Below are 17,836 nucleotides of genomic sequence, written 5' to 3' on the forward strand. Positions count from 1 at the left end.
CAGAGACAATGAGCTCTAACAAACCCTTATGGAGAACTGGATGGGAAAACTGGAGAAACGGGTTCAGAGGAACTCAAACTGGCATGGGCACCATCAATAGAGAATCACGTGAAATTGCTTCTGAGATATATTTGCATGACAGAGCTATGAAAATGACCGTGATAAAGCACAAAGGATGTAGCAGGGTGCACCTCCACGTCCATCTTCGAGGTTACGCTAAATGCTTATAGCGCGATAGCTCCCGTTTCCCAACAGGATTAAACTGCTAGATCCCACATCATCTCGTGCCTCTATGTCGACACCCACTGTTCGGACGGCGGAATTACGAGGCTGCCGGCGAAAAGGTAAACGGGCACGTTAAGTCATGCGAGCAAAGACACGCCCGAATTTACAATGAAAACTGGGAGAGGGAGGCCTATGACAGAATTAATTCACCATTCCATACGGTACTGAAGAACAGCTGGTGATGAGTCACCTCTTCCTTGCAGGCTAGCAATGCAGTGAAAACCTGAGCCTTTCAACACCTTCCAGGCCAAAGAGACCAGTAATAATAATGAAGTATGTGAAACACGCCTTGACGTTTACAACCATTTATCATAAGCTTTTTACATTCATCACATGGTATTAAATGTGGGTTATGAGCACTTGGGTGTGTCGTTACCACCAATCTGGAGGTCAAATGGCACTCCTGGGTTTTGACAAAGCTCTGGTTAATCTTTAAACCAGAACTAAATCCAAAAAAGACTAACCCAGTTTTCAAACCTGGCAGGATAATATTCTGGAAAAGGTTCCTGGGGGTAACAGATACATTACTACTGTATGAAATAGATAGCATATCACATTCGCTCATGAATGATCTTCTTCTGAAAAGTGTTTAATCAGGTCAGGTTTAATTACGAGATCAAACATATTTGCTTATCAAAAAGTTAGAGCCCAGTCCAGTGTTACAGGTAGACGGAAGTTTAATTAAAGATTAAAGATTAAAATGCACACCCCACAGTTTAACACCCCAAACAAACCAAAATCCTTCTTTGCCCATTGTAACATTTGAAAAGTACAGTTTGCATATAGAGCCCAGCCTGTGGGTGACACGGTCCTGGTTAGAGACGCCCTTCCCACGCCTCCTGGCATCGACGGTAACAGTGACAGGGGGCAGTGTGCGGTAAACGGATGCCTTTCCTACGCTGTACGAAACATGGCACCCTGGGAGGTCCATGGCGACTGGGACTGAAGTATCACATACAAACCAGTGCAAGAATTACGGCAGAAAGCGCGGGTTTGGGGGCAGCACGTAGCTCGAAGTCCACCCAGGAAGCACAAGGCGCAGGTTAAAAGGGGCTCAAGTTAAAGGAAATGAAGGTGACCGTCAGCGAGCTGCTTTAGCGAGAAAGGAACAAGTAACCCGAACGCCTAGGAGCGGCCAAACAGGTTTTAGGTCTTAGCGACGTGCCAACGCTGCACGTAACCTGCCTGCATTAGCAAGCGTGATGCAGGAGGCTGTCATACAGATGGGTTAAGCCAAACTGAAAAAGGGAGGGTGTGGGACAGACACAGCACGAAAAGAGCTGTGTGACACTGACCGGTATGAAAGGCGTCCTCCTGTGTGAGACCACTGAGCCCAAACAAGGTGCAAAGATAAACACAGGCTTCCGTTCAGCCATGACTGCTTCCCCTGGCTCGCACGCAACGCAGAGGTCAAGCGAAACCAGCAGAAAGCTGTCACCGGGGAGGAGGGAGGGAGATCGATCAAAGGCTGAGTGAGGGAGGAGGACCGCAAAGATCCAGGAGTCCAGAGAGTGACAAAAATACAAGCATAGATTTGATGTGTCCATTTACAGGCTTCCGGAATCAATGAATCCGTTCACATTCCTCTCATAAATGCCATTTAAACCTTGTTCTGCTGTGCTCGTTTTAAATGTTTAATCCAGACATGTCAGGGGAATATAATTACGTTAACTGATCCAATTTAAATTTCAATAAGCCCTACTGAAAACCTCAGGACACGACAATTCAAAGTGAACATGTAAGTATATTTTGCTTTGAGCCATAATATGTAATGAGCATCAAGATGAATATTTGACCAAAGCCAGAGTTAGTACCTTGAACATTTGGTAACTGTTAAATGGACTATCCTTCTGAAATAACCAGAAAGCTAGATGGGATGCTTCTGAAAGTCAGACTATACAGTTGTGTGGTGTATTCTTTATGGGGCGTACACACACACTCACTCCTATACCCACCGACAAACACCAGCTTAATCCCTTTAGCAGCACTGGTAAGCACCCCCCCATACACACACAAAATTTCTACAACCCACTTTCTTAAAATATCTCCCACATGCAAAGATGCTGTTGTTTTATAAATCAATACCGGGCTCTTTTCCCTACATGTCTGCCCAAAAGTGGCTCCACCCCTTTAAGATCTTCACGCAGGGCTGCGCTCATGCAGTTCCTCTCACATTATTCACGGCCCCCAGGGTCTGCAGAGGCGCATCTGTCCTTCCCCTGCCGCTCCTCAGAGGGGCTGAGAGTAACAGGACGAGGTGCAGGTCTTTCCGCGTTAATGATTAACTGCACTTAGCGCAGTTCATAAACCATTAACCAGCTAGCAAACATAATCGGAGAAAAAAAAAAACTGTGAAGAAAGGAACGAAGACAGAACCAGGAAGGGAGGACAGCGGGCGGTCGGAAACAGACGCGCGACTGTCACAAACACAGGAGCAGAAAGGTGGTAGACAAATTTCATTTTTTCTTCCTCAATCCAGACATGAACGGGTAGAGAGGCCGTCCCGAAGCGGGATACAAACAGTCTCAGCGACGATCATCCTCAGTGTCTCCACTCGGATCTGGCCTGTACACTCCCCCGCCTGCCTCCCGCCTTATCTAGTGTAGTAGACTCTGTAGTAGACTGCTTTGGACCTCCAGAGGGAGTAGGAGTTATCGAACTTGAGGAGATAGACGCCACGGCCGGGGTACTGGTGGCTACCCGCGTACACCTCCTCATGGCAGTCCCTCCGGTATACTGGCACGATCTCGTCCACCTGAGGCTTGCTGCTGTTCTTCTTAGCTTTGTCCGCTTCGCTGACGCCGTCTCCTGTGAAGACCAGCAAGGTTGGGCACATTCAGGACAGCTAAAACAGGCCCGTATCCTGAGGAAGCTGCAAGGCAGAGCAAGACGCAGCCACACTTCCAGTTTTGGTAGCGATCGCCACCGTAAATATCTCATACTGTGTTTAACGAGTTCATCGGAACTCGACTCCATTGTAAGTTGAGGAGCATCTATATATGCAAAGGTAGGACTCCCTATGCCAACCCTTAGATCCAGCCCCATTGTTTTGAAATAAAACAATATCATTTCGTTGCTGTGGTTATAGATTTTATGGGGAATCAGAGAGAAGTGGAAGCACCGTGCAGATTTTACAGCTCACCAGAGTGGCATCTGGACACAATGCGCTGGAGTTTACGAGCTTCTACAAAATATTTACTGCAGCTTTATTACTCAAGGAAAGCGTGACGGGTCCCGGCGGCGGCAGAGGCGCGAACCGCGAGGCGACTCACCCCCGTCGTCGTCCTCGTCGTCGCTGGACTCGCTGACGTGCACGCTGACGCCCGTGTCGCCCGAGTCCGTCCACTCGAAGTAGACCCCGAAGCCGACGTCGTAGTGGTCGGTGGCGAACTCCCAGAAAAGGTAGGAGCCCTCCTCGTGCGTGGGTACACGGACCGTCACCACCTCGCCACGGCCCACCGTGATCACAGAGTCTATATCCTGCCGGATCTTCTCCTTGAAGTCCTTGATCTGCGGCCGTGTCCACATCGACGGTGCGGCGATCAGCGGGGTGGTTTCTGCGTCGAGGGCAGACAGGGCTCTCAGACACAGACATTGGTAACAAACGGATGACGTATTCAATTATAAGGGATCCAACCTTTTAGTTAGAGCAGTAATGCCGATGGCAGGTAAAAACAGAAAGGTGCATTTTGCTTTCAATAGGTCAATTAGCGCCTAGGTATTCTAGCATTGTCTATCTAACAAATCAATCTATCATTCATCAATTCATCTATCAATCTATATAGAGTCTATGCGACTAAAGGAAGACTTGATTTCCTAATCAAGCTTTCAAACTCAGAACAGCGGCTATGGAATTTCTAGATATCGGCCTCATAGGTGGTGAGAACAGCACATGCCTGTGGGCCCGTTTTCCGTCGGCTCCGTCAGCTCCTCCGCCGGCTCCACCTCCGAGTCCCTGTCTGGGCTCTCCGGGCCGTGCTGCCCATTCAGAGCGTGCCCATCAATGGCGGTCATGTTCACCTCTGCTGTCAGTGACCTCATTGTGTCTTCCTGCTGCTTCTGCAGGGCAGCCTGTGGATGGAGAGGCGGGGGCCCAGTCAGGACAACTTCCAGAACCTTCCCTGGGAGAATGGCTCCCCTTAGAAAAAATTCTGACACAGATGTGACCAGAACCAGACCTGAGACCCACCTGCTGCTGCGCCAGCTGGACCTGGTAGAGCTGTTGCATGTATTGCTGGTAGTGCTGCTCCTGCAGCTGCCGGATCAGAACCATCTGCTGCTCCAGGTTCCCCGGGTACTGCTGGGCTGCGTACTGTTGGAACTGGACCGCGGTCTGGGCATTCAGAGCTGCCATTATCTGCTGCCTGCAGAGATGTGAGGAAGATATGCACATACACACGCTTGCATTGCTGTCTTTGTAGGGACCGTCTATCTCATTCTCATTTTAATACAATTAATCATTCCTAACGACATTCCAGCAAACATAAAACTAAACAGAGAACCTATTATGCCCACCATGGTGACTTTAGAAGCTCATTTCTTCCACTGCCACAAACAATGACCTCCAGGTCATTTATTCCTCCCTGCAGCTAGAGGGCACTACAGATATAAATAAGATGCAAAACAACATATAATTAAGGAAACTGCCCTATTGTAAGCCCTACAGTTCTGGGAACCATCCCCACCCCCCGGCTGGCTTTAGCAGCACCTTCTCCGAAATGGGACAGATACTCACTTCTGTTGCTCCACCCTCAGTCTCTCCTCTTCTAGTCGCAGTCGTTCCTCTGCCTCCAGGCGCTGCCGTTCCTCCTCCCGCCACCGTCTCTCCAGCTCCTCTTCATCTTTCCTCCGCCGTTCTTCCTCCTCCTTCCTGCGTATAGTCGTTTCATTCCATCACTCAGGTGTTAAGTGCCCAACGAGATCTTCCCAATCACATATTCATACGTCCTCCACGGCGGCCATAACTGAGGTGGAGCCTGATGGCCAATCAGCAGCACCTTTTCCTTTCCTGCTCGTCCCTCTCGATCCGGTGTGACGTGACGTAGGGGGCAAATAAGTTACAGCATTTATTCAGCAGCCTGACAAACTCCACCATGGCTTCTTCCTTGTCCATGTTGCCCAGGGAAGACCACACTTTCCTGCAGGAGCAGAGATGCGTCAAACGATTGTAGGGATCCAGACCATTGGCTGATTCTGCCATCTATTTAACACTGTATACGCCATTTGATATAGTTACAACTACAGCTACCACACTCAATGGCACTGCGGAAAGATGTCTCCTGAAATGAGGAACAGTGTCTTTACCTGCTGCCCTGACCCTTACTGACAGGCAGGACACTTGATGAGTGAGTTCGGAAGGCGACTGTTGAGGGGGACGTTCCCAGGGACATATTTTAACACTGATGGTATGGAGAGCGTTTCGCTAATTAAGACGCTGTGAGCTAAATATCACAGCTAAACGTATAACACGAAAATGAACAGTAACAAAGTTAGCATCTAACCAATGGGGATTTTGAATGCACACATAGCCTGTCTAGTCTTGAATCAGCCTCGAGTTTATCATCACGCGCTCAGCCACTTTGGCTATTTATGGGAGACGTTTCTTACCGTCGGTCGTTGCCGAGGACGTCGAAGAAGCCGACCTCGGGTGAAGCGTCGGGGTTGTAGGGTCCCAGTGACACCTGCTTGTGCAGTGCGACGAGCCTCAGTTTCTCCTCGTACGTCGGGTGGAAAGCTTTGCCGTCTTTATCTGTGGGGAAGACGTACGTTGGTTCAATGTGAGAGTGCAAAGGTGCGGCTCCCCTTCCCACGCGCCCACCTGAGCGTAACCAAAAGATAAACGCAGCGTTTGGGGTGCACATGGGGAAGGGGCCTTTGCTTACGGCCAGTTTTATCGATTCGTTTTTTTATTTACTTACCATCTTTATGTTATTTTCAATTTTCATTTGCGGTCCAGTTTAGTTTTAGTTATTTTTAATGTGCTTTTTATTTAAAAGATAGACACAATGCACATTACGTATTAATGCCCTCAAAATAGGCAAAACACTTACCAGGTATTATAAATGATCATTATGTATAAACAAATCATTACTTTCAGCTAATAATCAATAAGAGCAATTTATGGAGTAAGCAGTAATTTATGGATTTCATTTAGTTGTAGTTATTTTACTTTGACATCTAAATTTATTTCCGTTTATGAAGATATTTTGTTGTGGTTTCAGTTTCCATTAATGATGATGACCCTGCTCCCGAGTGAGCCACCAATCATGACAGAGCAGCAGGCCACTCACAGCACTCTGTTTGCAGAGGCACCCAAGTCGCAGGCGTTGTGCTGACAGGCTTTTCCACATTTAAAGGGTTTAGAAGAGGGGGGCAACATCAGAAAGAGAACCACAGGGGTTGGGCCTGGCCCAGTAAAGATAACCTCTGTACCTACCGTTTCCACAGTGAAAGCAAAGAGAAAAACAGGAAAAGATTCTCTTGCCCCATCCTGTCACACGGATTCTTTATCACGTGACCCTATTATTACGCAGAAGTGTGGCAGCCAAGATGCGTAGAGAGGAAGCGTGTTCCTGATGGAACATCCACATCTGCTGGGTAATTGGGTGTCACTGCAGAGAACCCAGCTCAGCACCCAGCTAGATTTTTAACAGTAAACTAGATGAACTGCATTTTAATAGACAACTACCCCCCCCCAACCATCATAGGCTCAAATTAAAAATAGTTCATACATCACTACCCATACACGTCTACATATGTTTTTACAACTGACACTTAGCAATAACAAAATATAGGTAATACTTTTACAGCAAAACTCCCTAATGAAGTAAGATACAGTAAAACATAAGAAATACAAATATCGATTTAATAATGTAATGTAACCCCAAATTCCTTAACATGTAAAGTCTGGTATATTTCTACATACAGGAGAACTTTCAATCCCCATCATCATCCTCATTGTGCCTCCAACTCCGCTGGCAAAACTAACAGATGGAGCTACCACCCCCCCCCCAGGAAAGCAGCTGTGTCCTCAATTTCAGCCTAGACGACATGAGAAGCAGGGGCCCTGGTGAATAATCACTGTACCGTTGAAAGGACAGGACGTCCCACACTGACCGCGAAAGACTCTCCTGACAAGAGACCGTTAGAGAAACTATTCTTAATGCTTTCAAGCAATAGAGACAGAAAGGTATGTATGAGTTCCCTACCGCAGCAGGACCCTTTAAATTTCCTGTCTGGGAAGGAGAGGGCAGCCTGTGCAACATGGATACAAAGACCCATTCAAGACCAGGAGCTGCATGTCCTGCTTGCCCAACAGGTACAGCCAAAAACCCATTACTCAGCAGGGACATAAGCTGCATCACAATAATCAGGTCAGTCAGTCACCAAGCAAGGACATAAGTACCGGTGCATATACTGTCAGCGGGGACATAAGATTCGGAGTCTAAACAACGTCAGTCCATCCCTTAGGAGGGACATAAGGCTGAGTCTAAACCGCATCAGTCCATCCCTTCGGAGGGACATTAGGCTCAGAGTCTAAACCGCGTCAGTCCATCCCTTAGGAGGGACATAAGGCTCAGAGTCTAAACCGCGTCAGTCCATCCCTTAGGAGGGACATAAGGCTCAGAGTCTAAACCGCGTCAGTCCATCCCTTAGGAGGGACATAAGGCTCAGAGTCTAAACCGCGTCAGTCCATCCCTTAGGAGGGACATAAGGCTCAGAGTCTAAACCGCGTCAGTCCATCCCTTAGGAGGGACATAAGGCTCAGAGTCTAAACCGCGTCAGTCCATCCCTTAGGAGGGACATAAGGCTCAGAGTCTAAACCGCGTCAGTCCATCCCTTAGGAGGGACATAAGGCTCAGAGTCTAAACCGCGTCAGTCCATCCCTTAGGAGGGACATTAGGCTCAGAGTCTAAACCGCGTCAGTCCATCCCTTAGGAGGGACATTAGGCTCAGAGTCTAAACCGCGTCAGTCCATCCCTTAGGAGGGACATAAGGCTCAGAGTCTAAACCGCGTCAGTCCATCCCTTAGGAGGGACATAAGGCTCAGAGTCTAAACCGCGTCAGTCCATCCCTTAGGAGGGACATAAGGCTCAGAGTCTAAAAGTCCATCACTGACAGGGACTTAAGGCTCAATACATTAACTGCATCATTTGGTGGACACAGGTTATAGCTGCAGCTTTGCTTATATATCTTTATTCTTCAGAGACAGTGACTAATAATGGAAAGTTTAATATCCTTATGCCTTTATATATACACTTTATGGACTAAAGTATTGGGACCCCTGCCCATTACACCCACAGGAACATCCCATCCTAAATCCATTGGTCCCCCATTTGCAGCTATAGCAGCTGCCACTCTTCTGGGAAGGATTTCCACAAGATTTTGGAGGGTGTCTGTGGGAGCTTTTTGCCCCTTCATCCAAAGGACCATTTGTGAGGTCAGGCACTGATTTTGGATATGAAGGCCTGGCTTGCAATCTCCATTCTAGTTCATTCCAAAGCATTGTTGAAGTCTCCAAAGGAATGAATTATCGGTTTGCAAGACAGAGAAGCGTGATTCATCGCTCCACAGAAGACATGTCCACTGCTCCAGAGTCCAGTGGCGACACGCTTTACACCCCTCCATCCAACTCTTGGCATTGCTCTTGGAGATGTGAGGCTTGCATGCAGCTGCTTGGCCATGGAAGCCCGTTTTATGAAGCTCGCGACAAACAGTTTTTGTGCTGGGGTTAGTGGCAGAGGAAGTTAGGAACTCTGCGACCCTGCTTTGGTACTTTACATGGTCTGCCACTTTGCGGCTGAGCTTCTGTTGTTCTAAACCCTTTCACTTTGCAATAATACCACTTAGAGTGGATTATCTCACAGGTAAAAAAAATTTCATGAACTGACTTATTGCAAAGGTGGCGTTCTATAACAGTACCAGGCTTGAATTCACCGAGTTCTTCAGAACGACCCACTCTTACACAAATGTTTGTGAACCTGACTGCATGGCTGGATGCTTGATTTTATACACCTGTGGCAATGGGTCTGAAAGAAACACCTGAATTAAGTAATTAAGAGGTCTGTCCCAATACTTTTGTCCATGTAGTCCATATTCCGGTAGATAAGCTGTCGCAACATAATTTTTTTAAAAGTCTGATTTTTTTCTAACCGTGACTTCTTGACTCCGAGTCAAATGTCACCCTCTAACTGTGTGCTTAGTGGGTGATGTGTGAGCAGGTAAAGCAAACAAGGCTGACTACCTGGTAAACTCGCAAGTGCGTAACAATAAATCAGCGAACCTTCTAACCACCAGGGTGTGAATTACATAGCAGTAAATTACATTTTAACTACAGGGATGTGCGCTCAGCTTCGTTACAGCCATTGCCAGCATTCCCAGTCTCCTTTGCGCTCTCCTTGTAGCTGGACAAAGGAATACCCATTTTAACCTCTAACAATTACCAGCATCAGCGACATGAGGCTGACTGCACTTAAGACAGTGTGACCTCTCACTAGGCGTACGTGTCAGCGGAAATTTAGAACAGAGTTGGAGACTGCCTGTAATCTCCTGTAATCTTATCTAAGTTTATGTCCTGCGACACCTTTTAATTTTTTTCATCAATGCAGCCTGTCTACTACAGTAATCCACACTGACACCTGGCAGGATATTATCCTGACTGCCTCTGATTGGATAGCATTCTGCTATGGAATGACATGTAACTGAATGCCACAGTTCATCCCCCCACACACGCACACTCATGGACAACGCAACTGGTCGCTTCCGGCAGTGAAATCTCACTGAATATGTCTCAGAAACACAACACTCTCGCAGAATATTTACGAAAATTGCTTTCCATTGCCTCTGATTACAGGGGATGCATCTGCTTCCGGGAGTGACCACAAAGACGACCCACAGTCATTTGCTGAGCAAGAGGATAGACCATCTTAGTGCATTTACACACCATGTACTTGTGCTAAGTGACAGAAAATACCAATACAACTCTACAACAGATACATTTACACTGTATTCACTTAAACGCTTATGCCAGGCAGCTGGGGAAGCCAGAATAATTATTACAATATTCCTTTTGTGCTCATTTTATAACGTTTTACATTTAAATGCATATTTTTACTGGAGCAATATAGATTAAGTGCTTCTGCAGAATCCCTCTTGGGACCTCAGGTTACAGATCTGTGTCCTAAACGCTAAGCTACACGTCATACTAACATCCCTACAGTCCCCTAACTTCCCTTGACCAAAATGTGTCCTGCGTTTCTGTGACAGAGATTTGCACTGTTACAGAAGAAAAAAATGCACGACAGTCAAATACAGCAACCAACATAGGTTTTGATTCCATATTTTACTAAAATCTAAACCAAGGCGACAATACAAGTGATGCAATCATTCCTGGATGATTAACTAACCCACCACCAAGTTAAAGCCACGTATAACCAGCCCAGCCAACGAAAATTAACTGTCAGCTATATAAAATGTGCTGCACGGCACCTACAGATTGACACAGTCCATTAATCAGGCAATGAAAGGAGTGGACAAGCAAATTACGTACAAATATTTTCTCGTCCTAATATAGAATATCTGGCTTCCTTGCACTGATATGCTGCACAACAGATCTGCGCCAAATGTCACTTATTTTGAGCGACTTCATACAGACCACGTCAAACACCGCGCATTCAACTCCATGCCAGGCTCGAAGTCTGATCAATTTATTTTACAACTACAACTACGCCATACAATGGTTTGACAATGTAACAGGCGCAGCTTAGGATACCTTTAAAGAATTTCAAGGCCAGCCCGTAGAGCTCTTGCAGAGAAAAGCCCCATTTTAATTCCATGGTTCTGGCAGTGTCGCCCTTTTCGTCATCCGTCCCATCGGGGGCATTCGGGGCTTCTTTATCCTGCCCCTGCATCTCAGCATTCAGTCTCTCGACGGATTCCTGCTCGCCCTCGGAATCGGGGCTCAGCGTCAAGCCGTCGATGGAGACTTCCAGGCGGCTAGAGCCGCCGCCGCCGCCGCCGCTCGGCTCGGGTCTAAGCGCGGCCGTCGCCATCACGCCGAGTGTCAGCCGGAGCGGCCACGTACCAACTTCCGGCTCGTGGAGCGGCGGAACTTCCGTGATGAGTCGAGGGGAGGGGTTTGGATCGTAAAGACGCATGCGCAAGGACCATGCGCAAGAAATGAATGAACTGCAGTACTATATTAGCAGTGTCACAATCCTTTGCGCTTCCTTGTTTTTTTCTTCTTCTTCTTCTTTTATTACTACAGGGCGGACTTTTATTTGATTTGGGAAGTTAGAGAAAGAAGGAGGTCACCTAAATTTCTGCCAATATGATTGTATGCTCCATATTTTCTCATTTTGTAATATTAATCATCTGCTTGGATCCTTTGTATGGACATCTATTTCATTAAAGAAAATAAAGATTTCAAAAAATCTATATTGTCAGTGAATGAAAGTGATTGCCCACTACCATCTATATTCTATAGCAGGGGTCACCAACCTTTTTGAAACTGAGAGCTACTTCACGGGTACTGAGCCATACGAAGGGCTACCAGTTTGAAACGCCCTCCTAAACTTATCTAAACTTCATGTATAATAAACATGTTTTAAATGCTATTTTAGATATTATCATTTTCAAATCTATATAAATGCAAATGTGAGTAAAGAATAAAAGCAACGGGATAAATTTACATTTTAGACGCTGCTCACTGGTAAGTTGCGCTATTTTTAGAACAGGTCCTTGGGCAACTCCTGTGGTCCTTGGAGGCGTCCTGGTGCACGCGGGCACCATGTTGGTAACCCCTGCTTAAGTAACGCCTTCCGCGTCTTTTGTGATATTGCCATCTATCAAGTAAAATAAGTAAAACTCGTCACGTTTAGCCTCAAATCACAAATATGAAGGATTAAAAAAATGGCAAATTATGTAAACCTGTTGAAAACAAATAGACAAATGGTTTTAAGATTGTGTTCTTTAAATCATCTTTAGCTAGTATGTATTTTTTTCAGTTGTTCTGTAGTAATGTTATTTTAAGAGTTTTACCACGGCCGTAGCTTTGGGTGGGTGTCGTCAATCACATTGTTGATACATCCCCTTCATAAGCGGTTTATTTTTTTTATTAATTAATTATGGGAAACGTTAGCCTCAATTTTATTCAGGTGAATATTTAGCTTCAAATTTTATTTTAGCTTTTAAAAAATTACCGAGGTCCGGCTCTTGGCGACTTCATAGCTGGCTACGGCCCTGGTGGTGTCAAGTGTCGGTCAATAGTTCAAAAAAGATTGATGGGGTGGAGAGATCAAACGATCGTCTCATTGTCTTATGTTTTCTGCAGTCCGTGCACCACATTTCCTCCTATTTTAACTGAATCAACATTGAAATTCCCTCCCACGCTCGGCTCCTGAATTTGAATTGTACGAGCTCTTTAATGATTTTCACGCAAAAATAATCCCGTTATAGTTTACCTTTAAAGATTTTAAGTCAGTTGCAATTAAATTCTTAGCTATATCATTTTAATACCAAAATCAGTTTTAATCGTGGTTTTTATACCATATATAGTTGTTTGTTTACTTAAAATACTTATATTTACTTAATATTAGTTCACTGATATCAGTGAGTAGTCAAAATAATCACTATCATATTCTGTTTAATGTAAGATTACTTACTCTACTCATGAAAAAGGAAAACGTTCCTCCGGTCTCCACCGCGCCTTTTTTCATTCAATCACCTTGATTTTACCAGGCAAAGCATTAAGAACAGTTTCTTATTTACAATGACATCCTGAGACTAAAATTGCAGACACCCCTGCTGGTATTATGTGCACCCAGTGCTTGAAGTGGGCCTGTACCAGTGCCTTTGTTTTCCTCTTCATAGTCCAGGGAACAGATCTTGCGCACAGCACCTCTCCCGCCAGTACTGCGTACGAAGGCAGAGCACTGGCACCTGTGATTGTCCTCCTCAAACACCGCATGCATATCGGATGCACATTTTATTGCCGTCTCATCCCTCATCAGAGAGATCGACCATCACTGTCTGAAAAATGGGTACAGCCCTGCTACAGGTTTGTACCCAAAAGTACAGATAACATTATTGTACCCTCAATGGTACAATGCTTCTCAGACTCCATTTCTGCACTTCTAATTAGGCTAAAAGGCACATTTGCCTACAGCTACACAGTACAATTGGGGGACCCTTGAGGGTACAGCCCCACACTGTTGGAAAAAAGTACCAGTTTGTACCTTTGCTTGTCACTGCAGTTGTACCCTCAAGTGTCTACCAATTGTACCCTAGCTGTAGGCCTTTTAGTCTAATTTAACGTGCAAATGGACTCGCAGGAGCATCCCCAAAGTACAAACAACACTAATGTACGCCCAATGGCACAAGAATGTTCATCATAGTCCATTTCAGTATCTTAGAAGGAGCAATTTCCAGCAGGGTACAGACCCAGTGACAAGCGATGGTACAAACTGGCAACTGTTTTGTTCTGACAGTGCTGGAGGGAGGAACTGCCATTCATACTGTTAGAGTAAAAGCAAGAGACAAACACATCACTTTGTTGTTTTAAAGTGTTTCATGTGTCCTTCTTCGAACAAAGATGCAGTAAGAAAGACATTGGAGAATAACCAGTGAGTTCAGAGATTCATGCATCATCTCAGAATGATAAGCCTGGAAGGGGGGGGGGTGTAGTTAAGATCTTAGCCCAATACACAACACCAGTCACAGGAATGGCAACGCCTACAACATACAGAACCTGAAATCGTTAAGGTGAACTTTTTTTTGTGACCAAATTTTATTAGAGATTTTTTAACAAAGAACAAGACGGAACAGAACAGAATACACTCCACCCCCCTACCCCTAATACACCCTGAGACAGCACCTATTAAGATGAACTTTACTGATCCCAGGGAAACGCTCTGGAAATGTAGTTTGTAGGCTCACAAGCAATGTGTTGATTGTAATATGACTGTAAGTATCATTTTAAAAATCAGCTGATAAGTAATCAGCTGTATATACCATCATCTGCCCATTTTCCATAGCTGGTTATCTAGTACAGGGGCATGGTGTAACTGAGGACCATCCCAGTAAGTACAGCGCACAAGGCAGGGGGCCCCATCTATGGGAAGCCATACTGACTGTAGGCAGTTTCAGAGGTACCAATCAGCCGAACTGCATCTCACAGGTTTTACCAAGCGCTGTATTTGGGTGGATCACGTGCAGCACCCTTTAAACTTATGCAGTTGAATGATTTATTTGCTGTGTTTTACATTGCGATTGATCATATTTTATTGCTGAAGTCTCTGATTTTACATGTTTTAGAAATGTGTGTGTGTCTAATTTAGCCCAACCCTTGTGCAGAGGTCTGTGAGTTGTGTTCCTTTTTAAAAGGTTTTAATGTTTAATGACTTGCATTTAAGGAGAAGTTTGAACTGTTTCAATGGACATAGTTATTGTAATTGATTGCACATGTGTTGGTTTTATGAATTTTTGATGTTGTATCGATGTGATTTTATTATTAAATGGTTTTATTATTAAAAGTATTTTTCTGCTGGGATGATGACAGGTGGGATCCTTGTGCGATTGCAAGATGACATAATCCCATTCTGACCAGTAAAAAAAAAAACTGCAAGGTTTTGGACTGTGGGAGGAATCCCATAAGATAGAATCCCATAATGTGCAAACGCCACACACAAAGAATTGACCCAGTTATCTATATGTGCACTAAGTAAGCATTATTGCCTTATATTCTGTACATTTACCCATCTACAAACATTTTCAATGCAATTTAAGACAGTCACATACCGACAGCTTTGCAGATAAATTCAGATAATTACAGAGCTGCGTTCGTGTGTAAATTGTGTCTGAAGGAGAAAAAAAAAAAAACACGGATGACAAAAGTTTCGCAGGCTAAGTGGAGACAGGTCATTAACCCAGATGGGGTCCTGGGGGGAGGGGGATCTTTTCACTGGTGTTTGTGTATTACTGCTGCCTTTGGTGATAAGTTTTCATTACACAAGACATGTTTTTCAAACAGAACAAGCTGGAATCACAAAGGTATGGTAAAACAACAGCAGCCTTTCACCAATAACCATTAAGCACAAAGTAAAGAATTGACATTTTCATACCTAGCAGAGCAGGGAAAAGGACTGTAGTGAATGCAAGTAAACAGCATTATTATAATACATAGTATTAGCGGTCAGAAAATAATATAATATAAATAAATGTTAAGATTCCTAAATATAGGCCTAATACGCCAAAACAAAATAGACGTTTAAATGAACGATTAAAGTTCGAAATTTTTAATTTTTCCAACATTCGTCAAAATTTTTAAAAATATACCCCCACAGACAACAAAACGTAGGTTTTCAAAATGCATTTAACTACAGCCGAACTATAGTTCTTATGCGAGTCGTATAAAAAAAAAAAAATCACGTTGCAGTGTTGCCAGCTCTCACTCACGCTTTCAGACTCTCGGGCTCACGCAAAAAATCTTAGGGCAATTTAATTCCATTATCATATATCATTATAAAGCTAAAATTAGCCGTACATCAAAGGCCAGGGCAGGCAGCATAGCATACAGGCTGTTTACAAGGTAATAAACCATGAAAATAAGTGTGCAGACTTGTCTCGAAAATGTCACGCCAACCAGCTGACCAATGTGATACCATTATATTTTTGCAGAATAACTTCGCTTCTTGCTCTACATTATCATTTAAAATGTTATTTAATGCATTGGAACCGGTATGTGTATTGCCCGAGAGAAGCCCATTAATACCCCTACAGATTATCTGACGGATGCCTGAGTTCGGGCCGTAACTTCACACCTACCACCCATCAGACGGCTGAATTTTCGGTGTCAGCCGAAGTAAATCGTCGTGCGTTCACACGTTTCAGCTACACTTTGATCACCCAAAATAGCGAAGCAGGATATAAGTCGAACCCGGGTGAATGTCATTTCAGTGCACGCAAGAAATCGGAGGAGTAACTTCGGCGCTCAACTCAGCAATTTGGATACTAGCCTTGAATTTCCGATGTTTTCAGGGGAGAATCCCAACAGCACTGTCCACATGCCTCTACCAGGTTGGTAATTTAGAAAGCGCTGGATTTTCCTTATGTTTCATATTAAATGGATGCCGAGTTTACTTTCAGTGAGTATTTCGGCGCAGACATGCATTGATGGATTTGAACTTTTCCTGCAGAATTCAGTGCAACGACCAATCTGCCGGGATACTACGGCGTTACGGACTCTGTCCGTCCTCGGACGGACAGCGTGGCTTTGCTGACCCACCGCAGAAAGAGGACCAACTTCACCCAGCAGCAGATCGAGGTCCTAGAAAAGGTCTACGCCGATACCATGTATCCAGACATCTACCTGCGCGAAAGACTGGAGGCTCTGACGGGACTGCCGGAATCCAGAATTCAGGTAAGCAATATGGGCAGCATAATAATCCTGCATTTATATTTTGTTGTGTAATTAGCAATTGTTATATTAGACACGCTGCAATTAGCGAATTGCATAGGCTTGATGTGCTCATGCTTTGACGAATATCCAGCATTCCTTAACATGTGCTGTATATGACCTGTAAACTTATATGGATTTAACACAATCTTGGCTCTTGACTTCCAGGTGTGGTTCCAAAACAGACGAGCAAAATCCCGACGTCTAACGGGGATCCCCGCATCACTGAAGCCCAGCAGCCCTAGCCAACCGTTGAAGCAGCTCCAGAATAGGATGCCGGCAGAGAAGCAGATAATGGCCCGTTACACGCCGGGAAATGACTTCAGGATCCCATCGACCAGCAGGACGGAAGATGCGTGGCCGAAGGCCAGAACCCCGCACGGCGACAGCTACGGACATTACGGCGTGTCTCCGGTTTACGAGGCAGCTGACGGCCACCAACAGACAGATGCCTGTGCTGCAGCGGTAGCCCACAGCGGTGTCTTACATTACCGCAAAGAAAACGCGCATCTTCCGCAGCACAGCGTCAGTAACCAGCCCAAGCATGTTATAGTGGACTACGACAACTTCCCGCCGAACAAGACTATCGGACCTGAGATGAAAGTTGTGATCCCCCCATTGCCTTCATGTACCACCTTCAGCAGGTCATCACCCAAGGGGTCGATGCCCCCGGTCGGAGTCATGCGGGCGGAAACCGGGCTAAGCGGCTTCCGGAGTTTCTCTCCGATCAATGACTCCGAGTCTGGCGACAAACTATCGGATTCCGATTCCGACTGGGAAACCGGAACGATATCTGACTTTAACGACTTCATTTATTCTTCATAATGTCGACAAAAATCGAGTTTAAATATGTATTCATAATTTTCGCCGGGAATTATTTATTGTATAATGACTTTTTGCTTAATCACACTTACAAAATTTTTAATAAAAACTACGCTCGACACGTTTCTATTATCATTCAATGATTTTAGTCGGACCGATTTATCAATCCATCTTATTTACCCTAGTCAGAATCGTTTGCATTTCGGCATAATAAATATTTTAGGGGCGACTAGAGGTCAGGTATACATACATACACACACTTTGTTGACAAAGAAC

General features: G+C 45.0%; 2 protein-coding genes across 2 annotated transcripts; one reads left to right on the forward strand and one right to left on the reverse strand.

Moving 5' to 3' along the window:
- Nucleotides 1–858: 858 nt before the first annotated feature.
- Nucleotides 859–11,390, reverse strand: LOC125715150 (Golgi resident protein GCP60-like). Its single transcript, XM_048986431.1, has 8 exons — nucleotides 11,057–11,390; nucleotides 5,893–6,034; nucleotides 5,283–5,423; nucleotides 5,021–5,155; nucleotides 4,475–4,649; nucleotides 4,182–4,356; nucleotides 3,558–3,842; nucleotides 859–3,093 (listed from the first exon to the last, which is right to left on the reverse strand). Exons 1-8 carry the CDS (start codon nucleotides 11,334–11,336, stop codon nucleotides 2,879–2,881), a joined length of 1,548 nt encoding a protein of 515 aa, XP_048842388.1. The 5' UTR covers nucleotides 11,337–11,390; the 3' UTR covers nucleotides 859–2,878.
- A 4,756-nt stretch (nucleotides 11,391–16,146) lies between these two features.
- Nucleotides 16,147–17,668, forward strand: mixl1 (Mix paired-like homeobox). Its single transcript, XM_048986432.1, has 3 exons — nucleotides 16,147–16,359; nucleotides 16,479–16,702; nucleotides 16,907–17,668. Exons 1-3 carry the CDS (start codon nucleotides 16,311–16,313, stop codon nucleotides 17,561–17,563), a joined length of 930 nt encoding a protein of 309 aa, XP_048842389.1. The 5' UTR covers nucleotides 16,147–16,310; the 3' UTR covers nucleotides 17,564–17,668.
- The last annotated feature ends 168 nt before the right edge of the window (nucleotides 17,669–17,836 follow it).

This window comes from Brienomyrus brachyistius, chromosome 19, assembly GCF_023856365.1.
Source record: "Brienomyrus brachyistius isolate T26 chromosome 19, BBRACH_0.4, whole genome shotgun sequence".
NCBI classification, from domain to species: domain Eukaryota; kingdom Metazoa; phylum Chordata; class Actinopteri; order Osteoglossiformes; family Mormyridae; genus Brienomyrus; species Brienomyrus brachyistius.